This window comes from Salvelinus alpinus, chromosome 10 (assembly GCF_045679555.1).
Source record: "Salvelinus alpinus chromosome 10, SLU_Salpinus.1, whole genome shotgun sequence".
Taxonomy (NCBI): Eukaryota; Metazoa; Chordata; class Actinopteri; order Salmoniformes; family Salmonidae; genus Salvelinus; species Salvelinus alpinus.
Genome location: NC_092095.1, coordinates 41,846,649 through 41,862,153, shown reverse-complemented (window position 1 = coordinate 41,862,153; position 15,505 = coordinate 41,846,649). Strand labels below are relative to the sequence as shown.

Genomic DNA, 15,505 nt, shown 5'->3' with positions numbered 1-15,505 from the left:
CCATCCACACCTTTCCCTCTCATTATTACTATCCTCTTTTCTCCTGCGATCAGCCCACTGTTTTTTCTCTTTCTTTCTGTGAGTGTGTGTCAGAGAGAGATGGATGATACGCTTGCCTTATCTTTCCGCTCTTGTCTATTAGATATGACATGTTTGAAACTGGATAGGGGTGTAGAACTCCAATGGAAACCCATTAAAAAATATATTTTTCTCCACAGGTGTGATTTATGTATGGTCTTTCACCTGTCATCGGTGGGGGTGTCTGTACGTTGTGTGTATGTTCGTGTTTGTTATATTTGCACGTAACTGCATAGTAACTGCATAGTATTAACTGTAGTAACAATGTTTCGTTACATAGAAACTGCTATGTAATTACATTGTTATATAGGTTATTACAATCCCAGGGCTTCATCTTTCTGACCTCTAACTCCTCTCTCCCAATCAGATGACTGGCGGTTGTACTGTGTGCGGGGGGAGGTCCCGGTGGAGGGCCACCTGCTGGAGTTAGCATGCCACTGCAGCAGTCTGCGCTCCCGGACCTCTATGGTGCTTCTCAGCGTCTCTAAAGCAACCATGTACGTGTGGCACGGCTGCAAGGCCCAGCTCCACACCCGCGTGGTGGGGCGCACTGCCGCCGACAAGATCAAAGAACAGTGAGTACCAACATTCACAACACTTTACAACGATTTCTTTCCTAGTATTCTGACATGGCAGGCAGAAGACGGCACATTTAATCTCCCTGACGTGTTATTGTCCAGTTGGGGTTTGGGTAGTGGCCTACCGTGCCACTGTGAGAGGTCAAAGGGCTCATCATGAAGACTGATGTTGAGCACTCTCTGATATGACTTGTTTGAAGTCTAAATAATGTTAATGTCTCCAATCCAATTGAATAAATTGATCTCATTAGTATAACTGTGTTCAATAAGCCTGGGTCAGGCATAAGTACTTTATGAGTGTGTGAGCCATACAGTACCTGGGTATGAGTTAGTTGAACGCGCCAAAGTCAACGGGATTGATGTCACAGTTGGTGTAGTCGATGGTTCCGTTCCACAGGTGTTTATCCAGTTGTTTTTATGCAGGTGTCCGTTGGAGGCGGGGCTCCACAGCAGCAGTAAGGTGACCATCCATGAGTGTGACGAGGGGGCGGAGCCTACGGGATTCTGGGAAGCTCTGGGAAGGAGAGATAGGAAGGCCTACGACTGCATGCTCCAAGGTTCGAGTCCTTTTCTTTAATTAAGGGTCGATTTCTGGTAGTCCATGATCCTCCTGGTTGGTTGATGTGATGACCTTCAACCTTTGATCCACAGATCCAGGGAAGTTCAACTTCACCCCTCGTCTCTACCAGCTGAGCAGTACGTCTGGAGAGTTTATTGCAATGGAGTTCTTCTACCCAGCCAGAATAACGGAGGAGGTCAACTCACTGCCCTTCCTACAGGAGGACCTCTACACTGCCTCTCAACCAGGTACTGTACAGGATATACACACACACACACACACACACACACACATACAACCTAGGCTTGGGCGATACCCTGGTGTATGATATAATGGTGTATTTCGAAATACAGATGGTATAATTTTCAATACCATAAATGTTTTTTAGATCTAAGATGTCAACTGTAATTATATCCAGCTCAGTGCTTCAGCTATGCATTTGGTTTGCTAACTTGCTAACCAACCAAGCTTCTTGGTTACAGCAGAGACATTCAATCCCTTCTTGGATCAAGATCCCTGTTGCCTAAATTGTTTTGTGCAACAAAAAAAAGGGATTATTATCCAAGAGGGATTGATTGTCTCTTCTGTAACCAGGAAGCTTGACATCTAGCCACTTAGCTAGCAAGTTAGCAAACCAAATGCATCGCTTGAGCCCTGAGCTGGATATAATTTGACACATCTTGGATTTCTTATAGTCATACTTCTAATTACATTTTAAGCAGTTGCTTATACTCAACCCCCCCCCCCCCCCCCCAAAAAAAAAAGAATATATATATGCAAAGTTGTCATCAAGGCAAAGGGTGGCTACTTTGATTAATCTAAAATATATTAAATACTACCCGCAAAACACCAGTCTCAACGTCAACAGTGAAGAGGCAGCTCCGGGATGCTGGCCGGCCAATAAAAAGAAAAGATTAAGATGGGCAAAAGAACACAGACACTGGACTGCGGAACTCTGCCTAGAAGGCCAGCATCCCGGAGTCGCCTCTTCACTGTTGACGTTGAGACTGATGCTTTGCGGGTACTATTTAATGAAGCTGCCAGTTGAGGACTTGTGAGGCGTCTGAAACTTGGATTAGCTAACACAATGTGCCATTGGAACACAGGAATGATGGTTGCTGATAATGGGCCTCTATACGCCTATGTAGATATTCCATAAAAAATCTGCCATTTCCAGCTACAGTAGTCAGTTACAACATTAAGAATGTCTAAACTGTATTTCTGATCAATTTGATGTTATTTAATGGAGAAAAAATGTGCTTTTGTTTATAAAACAAGGACATTTCTAAGTGACCCCAAACTTTTGAACGGTTGTGTGTGTGTGTGTGTGTGTGTGTGTGTGTGTGTGTGTGTGTGTGTGTGTGTGTGTGTGTGTGTGTGTGTGTGTGTGTGTGTGTGTGTGTGTGTGTGTGTGTGTGTGTGTGTGTGTGTGTGTGTGTGTGTGTGTGTGTGTGTGTGTGTGTGTGTGTGTGTGTGTACGGATGTATGTATGCACAGTTAAAGTCAGAAGATTACATACATATAGGTTGGAGTCATTAAATCTTGTTTTTCAACCTCTCCACAAATTTCTTGTTAACAAACTATAGTTTTGGCAAGTCGGTTGGGACATCTACTTTGTGCATGACACAAGTAATTTTTCCAACAATTGTTTACAGACAGATTATTTCACTTATAATTTACTGTATCACAATTCCAGTGGGTCAGAAGTTTACATACACTAAGTTGACTGTGCCTTTAAACAGCTTGGAAAATTCCAGAAAATGGTTTCATGGCTTTAGAAGCTTCTGATAGGCTAATTGACATCATTTGAATCAATTGGTGGTGTACCTGTGGATGCATTTCAAGGCCTACCTTCAAACTCAGTGCCTCTTTGCTTGACATCATGGGAAAATCAAAGGAAATCAGCCAAGACCTCAGAAAAATATTTGTAGACCTCCACTAGTCTGGTTCATGCTTGGAAGCAATTTCCAAATGCCTGAAGGTACCACGTTCATCTGTACAAACAATAGTATGCAAGTATAAGCACCATGGGACCGCTCAGCCATCATACCGCTCAGGAAGGAGACGCATTCTGTCTCCTAGAGATGAACGTATTTTGGTGTGAAAAGTGCAAATCAATCCCAGAACAACAGCAAAGGACCTTGTGAAGATGCTGGAGGAAACTGGTACAAAAGTATCTAAACGAGTCCTATATTGACATAAAACGAGTCCTATATTGACATAACCTGAAAGGCCGCTCAGCAAGGAAGAAGCCACTGCTCCAAAACCGCCATAAAAAAGCCAGACTACGGTTTGCAACTGCACATGGGGACAAAGATCGTACTTTTTGGAGAAATGTCCTCTGGTCTGATGAAACAAAAAAATAACTGTTTGTCCATAATGACCATCGTTATGTTTGGAGGAAAAAGGTGTAGGCTTGCAAGCCGAAGAACACCATCCCAACCGTGAAGCACGGGGGTGGCAGCATCATGTTTTGGGGGTGCTTTGCTGCTGGAGGGACTGGTGCACTTCACAAAAAAAGATGGCTTCATGAGGAATGAAAATTACGTAGATATATTGAAGCAACATTCAGTCAGGAAGTTAAAGCTTGGTCGCAAATGGGTCTTCCAAATGGACAATGACCCCAAGCATACTTCCAAAGTTGTGGCAAAATGGCTGAAGGACAACAAAGTCAAGGTATTGGAGTGGTCATCACAAAGCCTATAGAAAATATGTGGCCAGAACTGAAAAGTTGTGTGCGAGCAAGTAGGCCTACAAACCTGACTCCGTTACACCAGCTCTGTCAGGAGGAATGGGTCAAAATTCACCCAACTTATTGTGGGATGCCCATGGAAGGCTACCCGAAACGTTTGACCCAAGTTAAACAGTTCAAAGGCAATGCTACCAAATACTAATTGAGTGTATGTAAACTTCTGATCCACTGGGAATGTGATGAAAGAAATAAAAGCTAAAATAAATAATTCTCTCTACTATTATTCTGACATTTCACATTCTTTAAATAAAGTGGTGATCCTAACTGACCTATGACAATGAATTTTTACTAGGATTGAATGTCAGGAAGTGTGAAAAACTGAGTTTAAATGTATTTGGCTAAGGTGTATGTAAACTTCCGACTTCAACTGTATGTATGCATGTACGTACGTACGTACGGATGTATGAATGTACGTACGTACAGCTTGCAATTGCTGTGTGCTTTTCTGCAAAACTGCAGTTAATGGAAATTATTCTGTATATTTCAGAGATATAGCTAGTTCTAGAAATGACAGTATATTTCATGGAGACCTAATCTTAACAGAAAGCTAGTCCTATAGCGATGACCCCAATAATATAACTCCATAGAGATACACTAGCTACCGTGGCTATTGCAGGTTGATTTGCAGCAAATGGAGAAAACCTACACTGAACATAAATGTAAACGCAACATGTAAAGTGTTGGTTTCATGAGCTGAAATAAAAAAATAACAGTAATGTTCCATTCGCACAGAAAGCTTATTATGCTCAAATTTTGTGCCCAAGTGTGTTAATATTCCTCTTAGTTAGCATTTCTCCTTTGCCAAGATAATCCATACACCTGACATGTGTGACATATCAAGAAACTGATTAAACAGCATGATCATTTCACAGATTAACCTTGTGCTGGGGATAATAAAAGCCAACTTTAAAATGTACAGTTTTGTCACACAACACAATACCACAGATGTTTTGAGGGAGGGTGCAATTGGCATGCTGACTGCAGGAATGTCCACCAGAGCTGTTGCCAGAGAATTTAATATAATGTTTTCTACACCAAGCAGCCTCGAATGTCGTTTTAGAGAATTTGGCAGTCCAACCGGCCTAATTTTTTTATGTATTTATTATTATTACATTTTTTAAGTAGCGCCCCTTGTGTGCACATTCAGTAATACCGTATACCCCAGTGTAGTACAGACACGGTATGACGGTATGAAAATCGGGATACTGCCCAACCCTAATACACATACACCAGAAAATCTTACAACATGGCTAAAGACTACACTACAACATGTCACATAGATTGGAGCTCTCATTGTGTATGTCTATCATGACATTACTTCCTGTAGCCCTCTTCCTGATCGACAACCACCACGAGGTCTACCTGTGGCAAGGCTGGTGGCCCCAGGACAGCGAGAGCCCCGGCTCTGCCCGTATCCGCTGGGACGCAGACAGGAAGTGTGCCATGGAGACGGTGCTGCAGTACTGCACAGGTACTTGAACACTATTTTATTTTTATATTTAACCTTTATTTAACTAGGCAAGTCAGTTAAGAACAATTTCTTATTTACAAAAAATATATCTAAATATAGGACATAACACACATCACGACAAGAGACAACACTACATAAAGAGAGACCTAAGACAACAACATAGCAAGGCAACAACACATAACACAGCATGATAGCAACACAACATGACAACAACGTAGCAGCACAAAACATGGTACAAACTTTATTGGGCACAGACAACAGCACAAAGGGCAAGAAGGTAGAGACAACAATATATCACGTAAAGCAGCAACAACTGTCAGTAAGAGTGTCCATGACTGAGTCTTTGAATGAAGAGATTAAACTGTCCAGTTTGAGTGTTTTGTTGCAGCTCGTTCCAGTCGCTAGCTGCAGCGAACTGAAAAGACGAGCGACCCAGGGATGTGTGTGCTTTGGGGACCTTTAACACAATGTGACTGGCAGAATGGGTTTTTTATGTGGAGGATGAGGGATGTAGTAGATATCTCAGATAGGGGGGAGTGGGTTTTATAAATAAGCACCAACCAGTGGGTCTTGCGACAGGTATACAGAGATGACCAGATTACAGAGGACTATAGAGTGCAGTGATGTGTCCTATAAGGAGCATTGGTGGCAAATCTGATGGCCGAATGGTAAAGCACATCTAGCCGCTCGAGAGCACCCTTTCCTGCCGATCTATAACTGATATTTCCATAATCTAGCATGGGTAGGATGGTCATCTGAATCAGGGTTAGTTTGTCAGTTGGGGTGAAAGAGGAGCGATTACGATAGAGGAACCAAGTCTAGATTTAACTTTAGCCTGCAGCTTTGATATGTGCTGAGAGAAGGACAGTGTACCATCTAGCCATACTACTTGTACTACTTGTACCTCAAGTACTTGTACCTAAACTCTTAGAGGTAGTAATCACACCTGTGGGGAGAGGGGCATTCTTCTTACCAAACCACATGACCTTTGTTTTGGAGGTGTTCGGAACAAGGTCAAGGGTAGAGAAAGCTTGTTGGGCACTAAGAAAGCTTTGGTGTAGAGCGATTAACACAAAATCCGGGGAGGGGCCAGCTGAGCATGACTCTCTCATCTGCATATAAATGGATGAGAGAGCTTCCTACTGCCTGAGCTATGTTGTTGATGTAAATGGAGAAGAGTGTGGGACCTAGGATCGAGCCTTGGGGTACTCCCTTGGTGACAGGCAGTGGCTAAGACAGCAGATGTTCTGACTTTATACACTGCACTCTTTGAGAGAGGTAGTTAGCTTACCAGGCCAAAGACTCCTCAGAGACACCAATACTCCTTAGCCAGCCCACAAGAATGGAATGGTCTACCGTATCAAAAGTTTTGGCCAAGAAAATAAAAATAGCAGCACAACATTGCTGAGAATCGAGGGCAATGGTGACATCATTTAGGACCTTTATTCTCCTTTAGTAACCGTTTTCTATAACTTCTTGCCGTTAGACCCACAGAGAGAGATCTGCTCCTTAAAGTAACTAACTTTGGCTGCCGTCCCCCTTAAAGTAACTAACTTTGGCCTTCTGGATAACCTGAGTGAACTTATTTCTCATTTGCCTGAACGAGAGCCAGTCACCCTGAGTATGCGTGTGCCGAGCCTTTCGCCAAATGCAATTGTTGAGGTGGACTAACTCAGCAAGATCACGGTCGAACCAGGGGCTGAACCTGTTTTTTTAATTCTCATTTTCTTTATGGGGGCGTGTTTGTTAACAATACCACTGAAAATGTCAAAAAAGAGAAACAAAACCAAACAAAATAAACCCTTATAAGATATTAAGTGTTACTATTGACTTAGTTGAGTTTGAGTTTAATGAATCTTGCTCACAGATAAAACTGAAGAAATGCAGAATTTACATAATAAAAAAATTGCTAAGCAATCACTTCAAATACATATTACACGGCATAGATAGAATACTAGACACTTAAAACATCACAGGAAATGTTTTCATGGTGGAAACAAATGTTGAAATGTGATAGTTAAAAATATAATTTTAGGGAAAACATTTATGAGCTAGAGTTGTTGTACAGTCTGACAACAGTGGTTAGAGTTTTTCAGGCGGTTCGTAAGTGCACTTACACAGGACAGTTTGTGATTATTTTCAGGAGCCTGGTAGTGTAGTTGCCTCTTTTTGGAGGGAGCAGGTCATGCAGAGGGTGTTCAAGAGTGTACATTTCCTTCACCAGGTGCACTGCAGCCTGCTCTGCAGTGACGGGAGCTGTGGTTAGACTGCTTCACCTCTGGAGATGATCCACAGGGCCCTCCTCTGCACCCTGTCAAGTTGGGCCTGCTGCTTTTTGTTGCATCCAACTAACACTCCACCGTATTCCAGACAAGGCCTGACCAGTGTTGTGTATTATGTGGCCAGATCTTCAGTGGGTAGGCCATTTCTGGCAAGAACAGTCAAAAAAGTGCAGGCATTTTGAGTCCTTCCTCACTGACTGCTCCACATGTGTCTCACCACTGAGGTTAGAGTCTAGATGAAAACCAAGATACTTGGACGTTGTTGTCACTGGTACTTCCTGTCCCCCTAGGACGAGTGGTGAAGGTTGTGGAGGGTCTCTTAAAAATCATATCTGGATTTCCAGACTTTTTCCCCATTCAAGAGCATGTTGTTGGATGTGTCCCACACTTCTAGCTGGTTTGCCTCCAAGCCCATGGATGTGTCCTCCTGGATGCTGTTTAGTGGTATGGCTCGGGACAACCCTACATTATCTGCATACCCAGTGTCCAGAGTGTCACTGAAGACAGCTTTTCGGGTGGACATGTGAAGGAGAAACCGATATGGTGAGACCATGCCCCCTTGTGGCACACCAGAGGCCACCTCTGATCAAGGGCTGAATGTGCCATTCGCCATCACCCTCTGCCTTCTTCCGGTGGTGTAGCTGTGGAGCCAGACTAGTAACCTGGACAGTTCAATGTCAGGAGCTTTGCGTAATCTACTCTATCAAAGGCTTTGGACAAAAAGTAACACCCTCACCATTGTTTGGTTTTCTGGAGTCTGAAGATGTCAGCCAGGAGTGTTTGGCTTTCACAAGGGATAGTAATGCTTGGCTTTGGGAGGTAGGCATACTGGTTCGTGGACTCAGAGAGGACTGTTGGCATGAGTTTTTTCATGATGAAGCTCTTCTGGATTTTTCCAAGGCATGAAGTTAGAGATGGGCCTCCAGACACTCATCTCATTGTACATGGGTTTGACACTTTAGGTATGAGACACACATTGGCAGTCTTCCAGGCAGCAGGAACAGTCCCCTATCGGTAGGAGGTGTTAACAATGTGTGTGATGACAAGGGCATGCTCTTTTAGTAGCCAGGCTGGAATGGCATCAGGCCCACATGCATTCCTTGGGCTGAGTCTGATCAGAGCTTGCTTTATCTGGCCATTGCTGCACAGCTCAACCTGCCTGGTAGGCATGGGCAGGGGGATGGTGGCGAGAGGTGTGGTGCTTGTCCATGCCTCAGCAAAGATGCCATTTAAAACATCAGCCACGTCGTCTTCAACTCCCTCGACCTGTATGCTCTCTCCTGATGTTTTCTTTGGTCCCAGTCCTTTTGTTAATGAAGTCCCACCATTCCTTGGGATTTTTCTTCTTTTGGTCCTGGATTTCAGTTTTGTAGTAATTTTCGTTTGTTTCCTTGATAAGCATTTGCACTGTGTTTCTGTATTTTCTCCATTTCATGGTTTTCCCCATCTGTTGAACGTTTTCTGTCTTTTCCTGATGGTAGCCTTTTATTTGTTCGGTCATCCAGAGCTTCTCCAGTGTTGTTGTTTTTCTTATTTATGATTGGCATGCATGCGTTCAAGTGCAGTTTGAATGCAGGAGTTGAACGTCACCACCTTCACATGAACGCTCTCCACCTCATCAGTGGCGTACCAGTCAGTAATGGCCATACACCATGCCAAGGATGGTATACCTTGTTCTAGGTATATCATCAAAAGAGAGAGGCAATGTGGAACTGTTTGATTTATACTAAACATAAAAAATGTTGCCCCCCCCCCACAGAAAAGAATGAGAAGAAGCCACCCAAGGCGTATCTGATCCATGCGGGACTTGAACCTCTAACCTTCACCAACATGTTTCCATGCTGGGAACACAGAGAGGACATAGCTGAGATCACTGAGAGGGTGGGTCACCTATCCATCAGCTGTTTCCCATCCCATACCCATTACACCAAACACATCCCTATCATCCACCTAAATATCCATTAGATCTATATTGTAACCAACTCCTCCTGTTGCCGACTTATTCCAGACTGATTTCCTCCTGGCCAGCCCGAGGTTTCGAATTGGCAACCCTCAGGGTACTGAGGATAGGGATGGGATTGATTTTGAAAGTGTGTGTACTGACCATGACGTTGTATTTATATCCTTGTGTGTCCCAGGAGGCAGAGGTTTGTAACCAGATAATTCTGGTAGAGGATGTGTTGGCACGGCTGTGTAAGACCACCTACCCCCTGGCAGACCTGCTGGCACGGCCCCTACCCGACGGAGTCGACCCCCTACGCCTGGAGATCTACCTAGACAATGATGACTTTGAGGTGAGGCCACGCCCACACCTACGGTACCATCAGCTCCCTGGTGAATTATGACTTTTTTGTCTAGGTTTGCCTTGGCTCAAACCATATTATTACAGGTATGTCTACTCAGTCTGTGGTTGAGCTATGTTTGCCTACAATAATGAGACTCTCTCCAGTGGTGTGACCAGGGATCATACTGGAACATTGTACACTGGTAGTCAAGGCAAACGAGTCTAAAACAGTCCTTCTTTCTAAAATCCATACAGTAGTCACACTGACGTGTCCTTCAGTCTCCTTGAACTTTTTGTTGTCTGTGTTTTTATGTAAATAATATGTTCTCCATCCCTTCATCCCCTTCTGTCCTCATTTTCTCTCTATGACTCATCATGTGTTTAACTCTGCCAGGGTGTAGGGGCTTATGGGAAGGTGAGTTCTTTAAATTGAGAGCACAGGTGGCCCCAGATATGTACACAGCATCCTCACTTTGACTGATTAACTACATCACCCATAATCCGGTGTGTGTTGCTTTCTGTCTCACCACCCTCCTCACTCTGTGTCTGGATCAACACACTCTCACTCTGAAACCTCTCTTGCATGGTTTGGTCTGTTTCCACTCACTAAGTAATAGCTGTGTGAATTTTCTGTACTAGATGCTCCTGGAGTGATGAGCTGGACCACTGACCATGTTGTGACCTTGAATTTACTTATGGATATTGTTTTTTGCAGTTCATGCGTTAAAGTAATTTCACAAGAGTTGACATAGCGGTTGACAGATTTTGTGTTTATTGTGTGGTAACAATGTGTATTTGGCCCCCCTGTAGAACGCTCTGGAGATGTCGAGGGATGAGTATGAGGTGTTGCCAGGTTGGAAGCAGGTGAACGTGAAGAAAGCCAAAGGATTGTTTTAGTACTTTGGACAGAAGGCTTGACCAGCGGATGACATCATCAGCAAGCGACGGTCAGTGCATCGTGGTTCAGTTGTAACAGGAACCCGCCACTGAGAACTTTTTAATTGAACATTATACCCCTTCATCTCCGGACTGGAGAGGGCTTGGGACACACACACACTTCTGAGAACCCTACCCTGGTTGGAGGGAGGGAAGAGGAGGAGAGATGCAGTGGTGGAAGGAGTGAGGATCAACAGATTTGTGCCAGCCTCGTGTATAGTTTTCTTCTTTTCTTTATTTTATTTGTATGTGTTACCAGTTTTGTTTTGTAATTCTCAATGTAGGTAGTTCAGAGGTGCGTGTGAGTGAATGTTGAGTGGATGTTTACGTAATGTGTCGGCACCCGTTTTTTTAAAATCCACACGGTGTGTGTGTGTGTGCTTGCATGCTCGTATGTCTGTTTGTGTGTGTGTGTGTGTGCTTGCGTGCTCGTATGTCTGTTTGTGTGTGTGTGTGCTTGCGTGCTCGTATGTCTGTTTGTGTGTGTGTGTGTGCTTGCGTGCTCGTATGTCTGTGTGTGTGTGTGTGTGTGTGTGTGTGTGTGTGTGTGTGTGTGTGTGTGTGTGTGTGTGTGTGTGTGTGTGTGTGTGTGTGTGTGTGTGTGTGTGGGTGTGACCATGCTTTTACAGTATCGACAGCAGTCTGTCAGTTTGTCTGGGAGCAGGAGAACCACTCTGTTTGACACACCCTAAACAGACTCTCTGCAAGCTGTTCTTTGTGCATTTGTGCATTAGAATAAATTATTTATATTTACTCCATATTAGGAATAAAAAGCCTTTTGAGTATTGTCTGTGAGATAAGAAATGAAATACATTGTATTGATATTCATGTTGAGGTTGTCATATGTTGATAAGTAGTTGGACAATAATGCTCCTTTCCCAAGAGACTGTGCATGTTGCCATTTTATTGAACAAATCATGTATCTACCACGTTCTGAAGTGTCTTGTCATTGCTAGGCTGTCCTGCATCATTCAGGTGCTCAGATTGAAGAGAATTGTTGTATTTTACAGGCATGAATTTACAGAATCTTATAAATTCAACATTGTATAGTGCCTTGCTTTTATGTACAGTTTATATACAGAACAATATTAGTCTGTGTTTTAAAGACTCTCTTTGTGATATAAAGGATATTAGAGAAATAAACATTGAAATGAAATCCAAGGATGTTGTTTTACATCTTTATCACCTGAAATGATCTAAATGGATATGTCACAAATGGCAACCTATTCCCTTCATAATGCACAGCTTTTGAACAGAACCCTATGGGCCATGGTCAAAAGTAGTTTACTATATAGGGAATAGGGTACCATTTGGGACATACGCATTGTTTCTTTAATCCCTAGGCTTTCAGTTTCCATATAATGCCTAAACCCTCAATGACACAGAAAACTGGTAAGTCTGGTATGTTCTCTCAGATTAAAAACAGAGGTTTATGCATATGTGTCAATTGATTTTGTATTTAGTATGTAGCTTAAGTATTTTGTTCCAAGGGTATGTTGTTGCACAGTTTCTCCAACAGAGTGCGCTGAAAGACTGCTTATAAAGTATGTTCTTGTCACCTCTACAGTGGAGAGGATGATGCTTAAACACAGATAGATACTATGGGAGAATCTCAATTCCATTTCCTTTCCTCAGCTTCTCAAATCACGTTGGATGGGTTTTGAGAAGGAGGCACGAACACTCAGTGAATGAAGAAAATTCAATTGAGATTCTCCTCTTGGTTGCTGTTGAGTCATAGGGGTCATTTCAGGGTGTTGCTTGAGTCAAGTCAGGTTGCTGTAAATTGCAGGCTTGTTTGCTTGCCAACATAACTAATGGTGTCACTGCGTAAAGTGCAGTCTGATTGAATAGTACACCCACAATTTGTAGTTTGAGGTCCTGTATTAAATGTTGTTATTCCAGACTACATACATCATGATTGTCTCATGTAAAATGGACATCTGAAATTTGGCATTGACTGGTGGTCTCTGTAGCTCAGTGTCGGGCATACAGACCAGACTAGACCGTGCTTTAGAATGTCATCACATAGACTTTTTTTCATTATCAGCCCCAAATATTTTTTTGAGAGGGGGTAGATCAGGTTTAATATTGCACATATACTGTATTGTCTGCATAATTTCCAATCCCCCATATATTCTTTTTGTGAATATATCTTTTTTTATAATATATTTTCCTTTATTTTCCCCAAACCCTACCACCCCTCCCGTAATTGGACTAAACTAATGGACAACAATACTTGGGTTTCTACTTCCAGCTTATACATACTACATACATTTTACGGACACAGGATGTTTTACATTAGTTATCTTTTTTGTTGTTGTTTTTAGTCCCACCATTCAGCTACCTTCAACCCCTCCCATCTGTCTCTGAAAACCATCCGGTTTTCATTTCTAATCGCCATATTTTTCAACTGTGCTGTGATGTTTCGCAAAAGTTCTGAACCGTTCTATTCTCATAGTTTCTACAGATTTGTAAATTAAAGATGAACTTTTTTTGCTAAGAGTATTATATTATTGATCGATTGACTATGGCTTTTCAGGTCACCCAGCAGTGCTATTTGCGGAGTTGGCTCCAGGTAAATGTTGCAATGCAGTAGAAGTTCGTAAAGTGGAAGATGATAATATTACAGATCTTATTTTTGTATTTTTAGGTGGGGGGGGGGGGGTGAGAAATGTCAAGATCTGAGCTTTCATGTCGTATTCATGATCGTGTCTGAGCGCGTGCATGTCTTTGAGATTGTGACGAAAGAGGAATGAGGGCCAATTTGATCAAGTTTGGTGCAAATCACAGAACAATACAGTATACACCACAACCTGTTACTGTAGCTGTCTCTGTTCTGCTCATTGTGGATCCATCACTGTTCTGTTGTATTCATTGGAAGGGCAGGGCGTTTGTTTGCTTCAACATTACACAAAGTTCACAGGGTCTCTGTCTGACAGGCAGCGCACACTTTGAAACTAACGTCTCCTCCCTGCGCGCAGGATGGCACAGTTTTCTGTCTCTTCACACACGCACCAACACAAACACACACGCAGTGCTGAACACAACAATGTCAGATCTACTGTGTGTTTATTTGTGCGTGTACTAGCGTGCCACATTTCCTGATGCACTGCAGCAGCTCCAAACTTCCAGTCTGTTTGTGAAGTCTCTTCTGAGCTCGTCCCAGTCTACCCTCTGAGGGCTTTGATACGCGACATGTGATTCCTCCCACTCTACCACCCACTCACTGGAAGATGCTCTGACTCTCCCTCTCTCTCCTTTCTCTTCCTCTGTTTCTCTCTCTCCCTCTTCAACTCTCGCTCTCTCCCTCCTCACTCTTCATCCCTCTCTTGCAACCCTCCTCCCTCCCCCTCTCTTCTGTGTACCATCCATAATCCATAATACCGTGCAGAAAGAGACACACATAAAAGAACTGTAGGTAGTCCCAGGTGTGGGTAGAATTGTTGCACATCCAGTCCGTCTTAAAGCAGGTCTCTTATGTGTTTGTGTGTTACTCCTATGCATGAGTGACTCTGTATCACAGCCAGGAGTCCGTCTTGGCATCACATTCACATCATGTCAAGCTGCTCAGGGTAAGAGCCTGTCTCCGGTTAAGAGCCTGTCTCCGGTTAAGAGCCTGTCTCCGGGTTAACAGCATTAGAGTAAATTATCCAACAGTAGAATGGAACAAATCCAAGCAACTGCCAGCCACGCACATTATCATTACCTCAAGTTTCTTATCAAATAGACATGATTCCTCTATTTTGCCTACTCTCTTAAAGGGGAATTCCACCACTTTAAAAAAAATCTCCAGCACTGTTTGTGATGAATTATTAGTTTATGCAAAGTATAATTAACATATCAGTAAATATTTAGCCTAGCTCATCTATACACTACTAATAGACTAAATGTAGGGGGAAGCAAATGGAACCCTATTCGCTATATAATGCACTATGGGCCTACAGGCCCTGGTTATAAGAGCGTCTGCTAAATGACTTAAATGTAATGTAAATGTAAAAGTAGTGTACTATAAAGGGAATAGGGTGCCATTTGGGACACAGCGTTTGGCAGCTATCTCCATAATACTCTTAACCATCTGTCGTTACTTAGGCCCTTTCCACGAGAACATAATGTTTATGATAAGTGTTAATTCAACACGCTGGCTTGAGGTGCGAAGTGGCACAGTTGAGTTTTAGCACCTTTTTTTCACAATATTTGCATTTGGCCTGGTGCCGCTCTCCTCCATCTCTAATCCCACTCTTCTTCCTCTCTTCCCTCTAACAATCCTCGCCTCTCCTCCCTCGCTTCATCTCACCCCTCTTTCCAGAATCCATAGAAGATCACAAGCCCATAACAATGACAGGCGTAATAAGGTTGAGCAGGTATTCTTCATTGCTTCTGTTTTGGTTTTGTTGTTTGAGTTTCTATTTATGTTGGGAGCATCACAGAGATCCTCCATGCATCACAAAAGAGCTATGTTTCTTGCTTGTCTCTACTCCTTCTCTCCTCCTGCGTTCTCTCCTCTCTTCCTCCAACTCGTTCCCTCATTTTATGGTTGGAAAGGAAAAGCCCCCTGGAGCCAGAGA

The 15,505-nt window shown here is 43.1% G+C and overlaps 1 protein-coding gene across 3 annotated transcripts in view; it reads left to right on the top strand.

The window, feature by feature from the left end:
* The window catches only part of LOC139532060 (supervillin-like), a 124,898-nt gene extending 112,793 nt beyond the window's left edge, over positions 1–12,105 (top strand). For 2 of the 3 annotated variants that reach the window (XM_071329181.1, XM_071329182.1), the window contains 8 exons: positions 446–653; positions 1,080–1,213; positions 1,308–1,463; positions 5,295–5,438; positions 9,480–9,601; positions 9,859–10,014; positions 10,399–10,419; positions 10,815–12,105. In XM_071329181.1, coding sequence (XP_071185282.1) covers positions 446–653; positions 1,080–1,213; positions 1,308–1,463; positions 5,295–5,438; positions 9,480–9,601; positions 9,859–10,014; positions 10,399–10,419; positions 10,815–10,901 — 1,028 coding nt within the window. In that variant the 3' untranslated portion in view covers positions 10,902–12,105. The remainder of the gene's footprint in view (positions 1–445; positions 654–1,079; positions 1,214–1,307; positions 1,464–5,294; positions 5,439–9,479; positions 9,602–9,858; positions 10,015–10,398; positions 10,420–10,814) is intronic. The other variant, XM_071329184.1, reaches the window with a different exon arrangement.
* Positions 12,106–15,505: the final 3,400 nt, after the last annotated feature.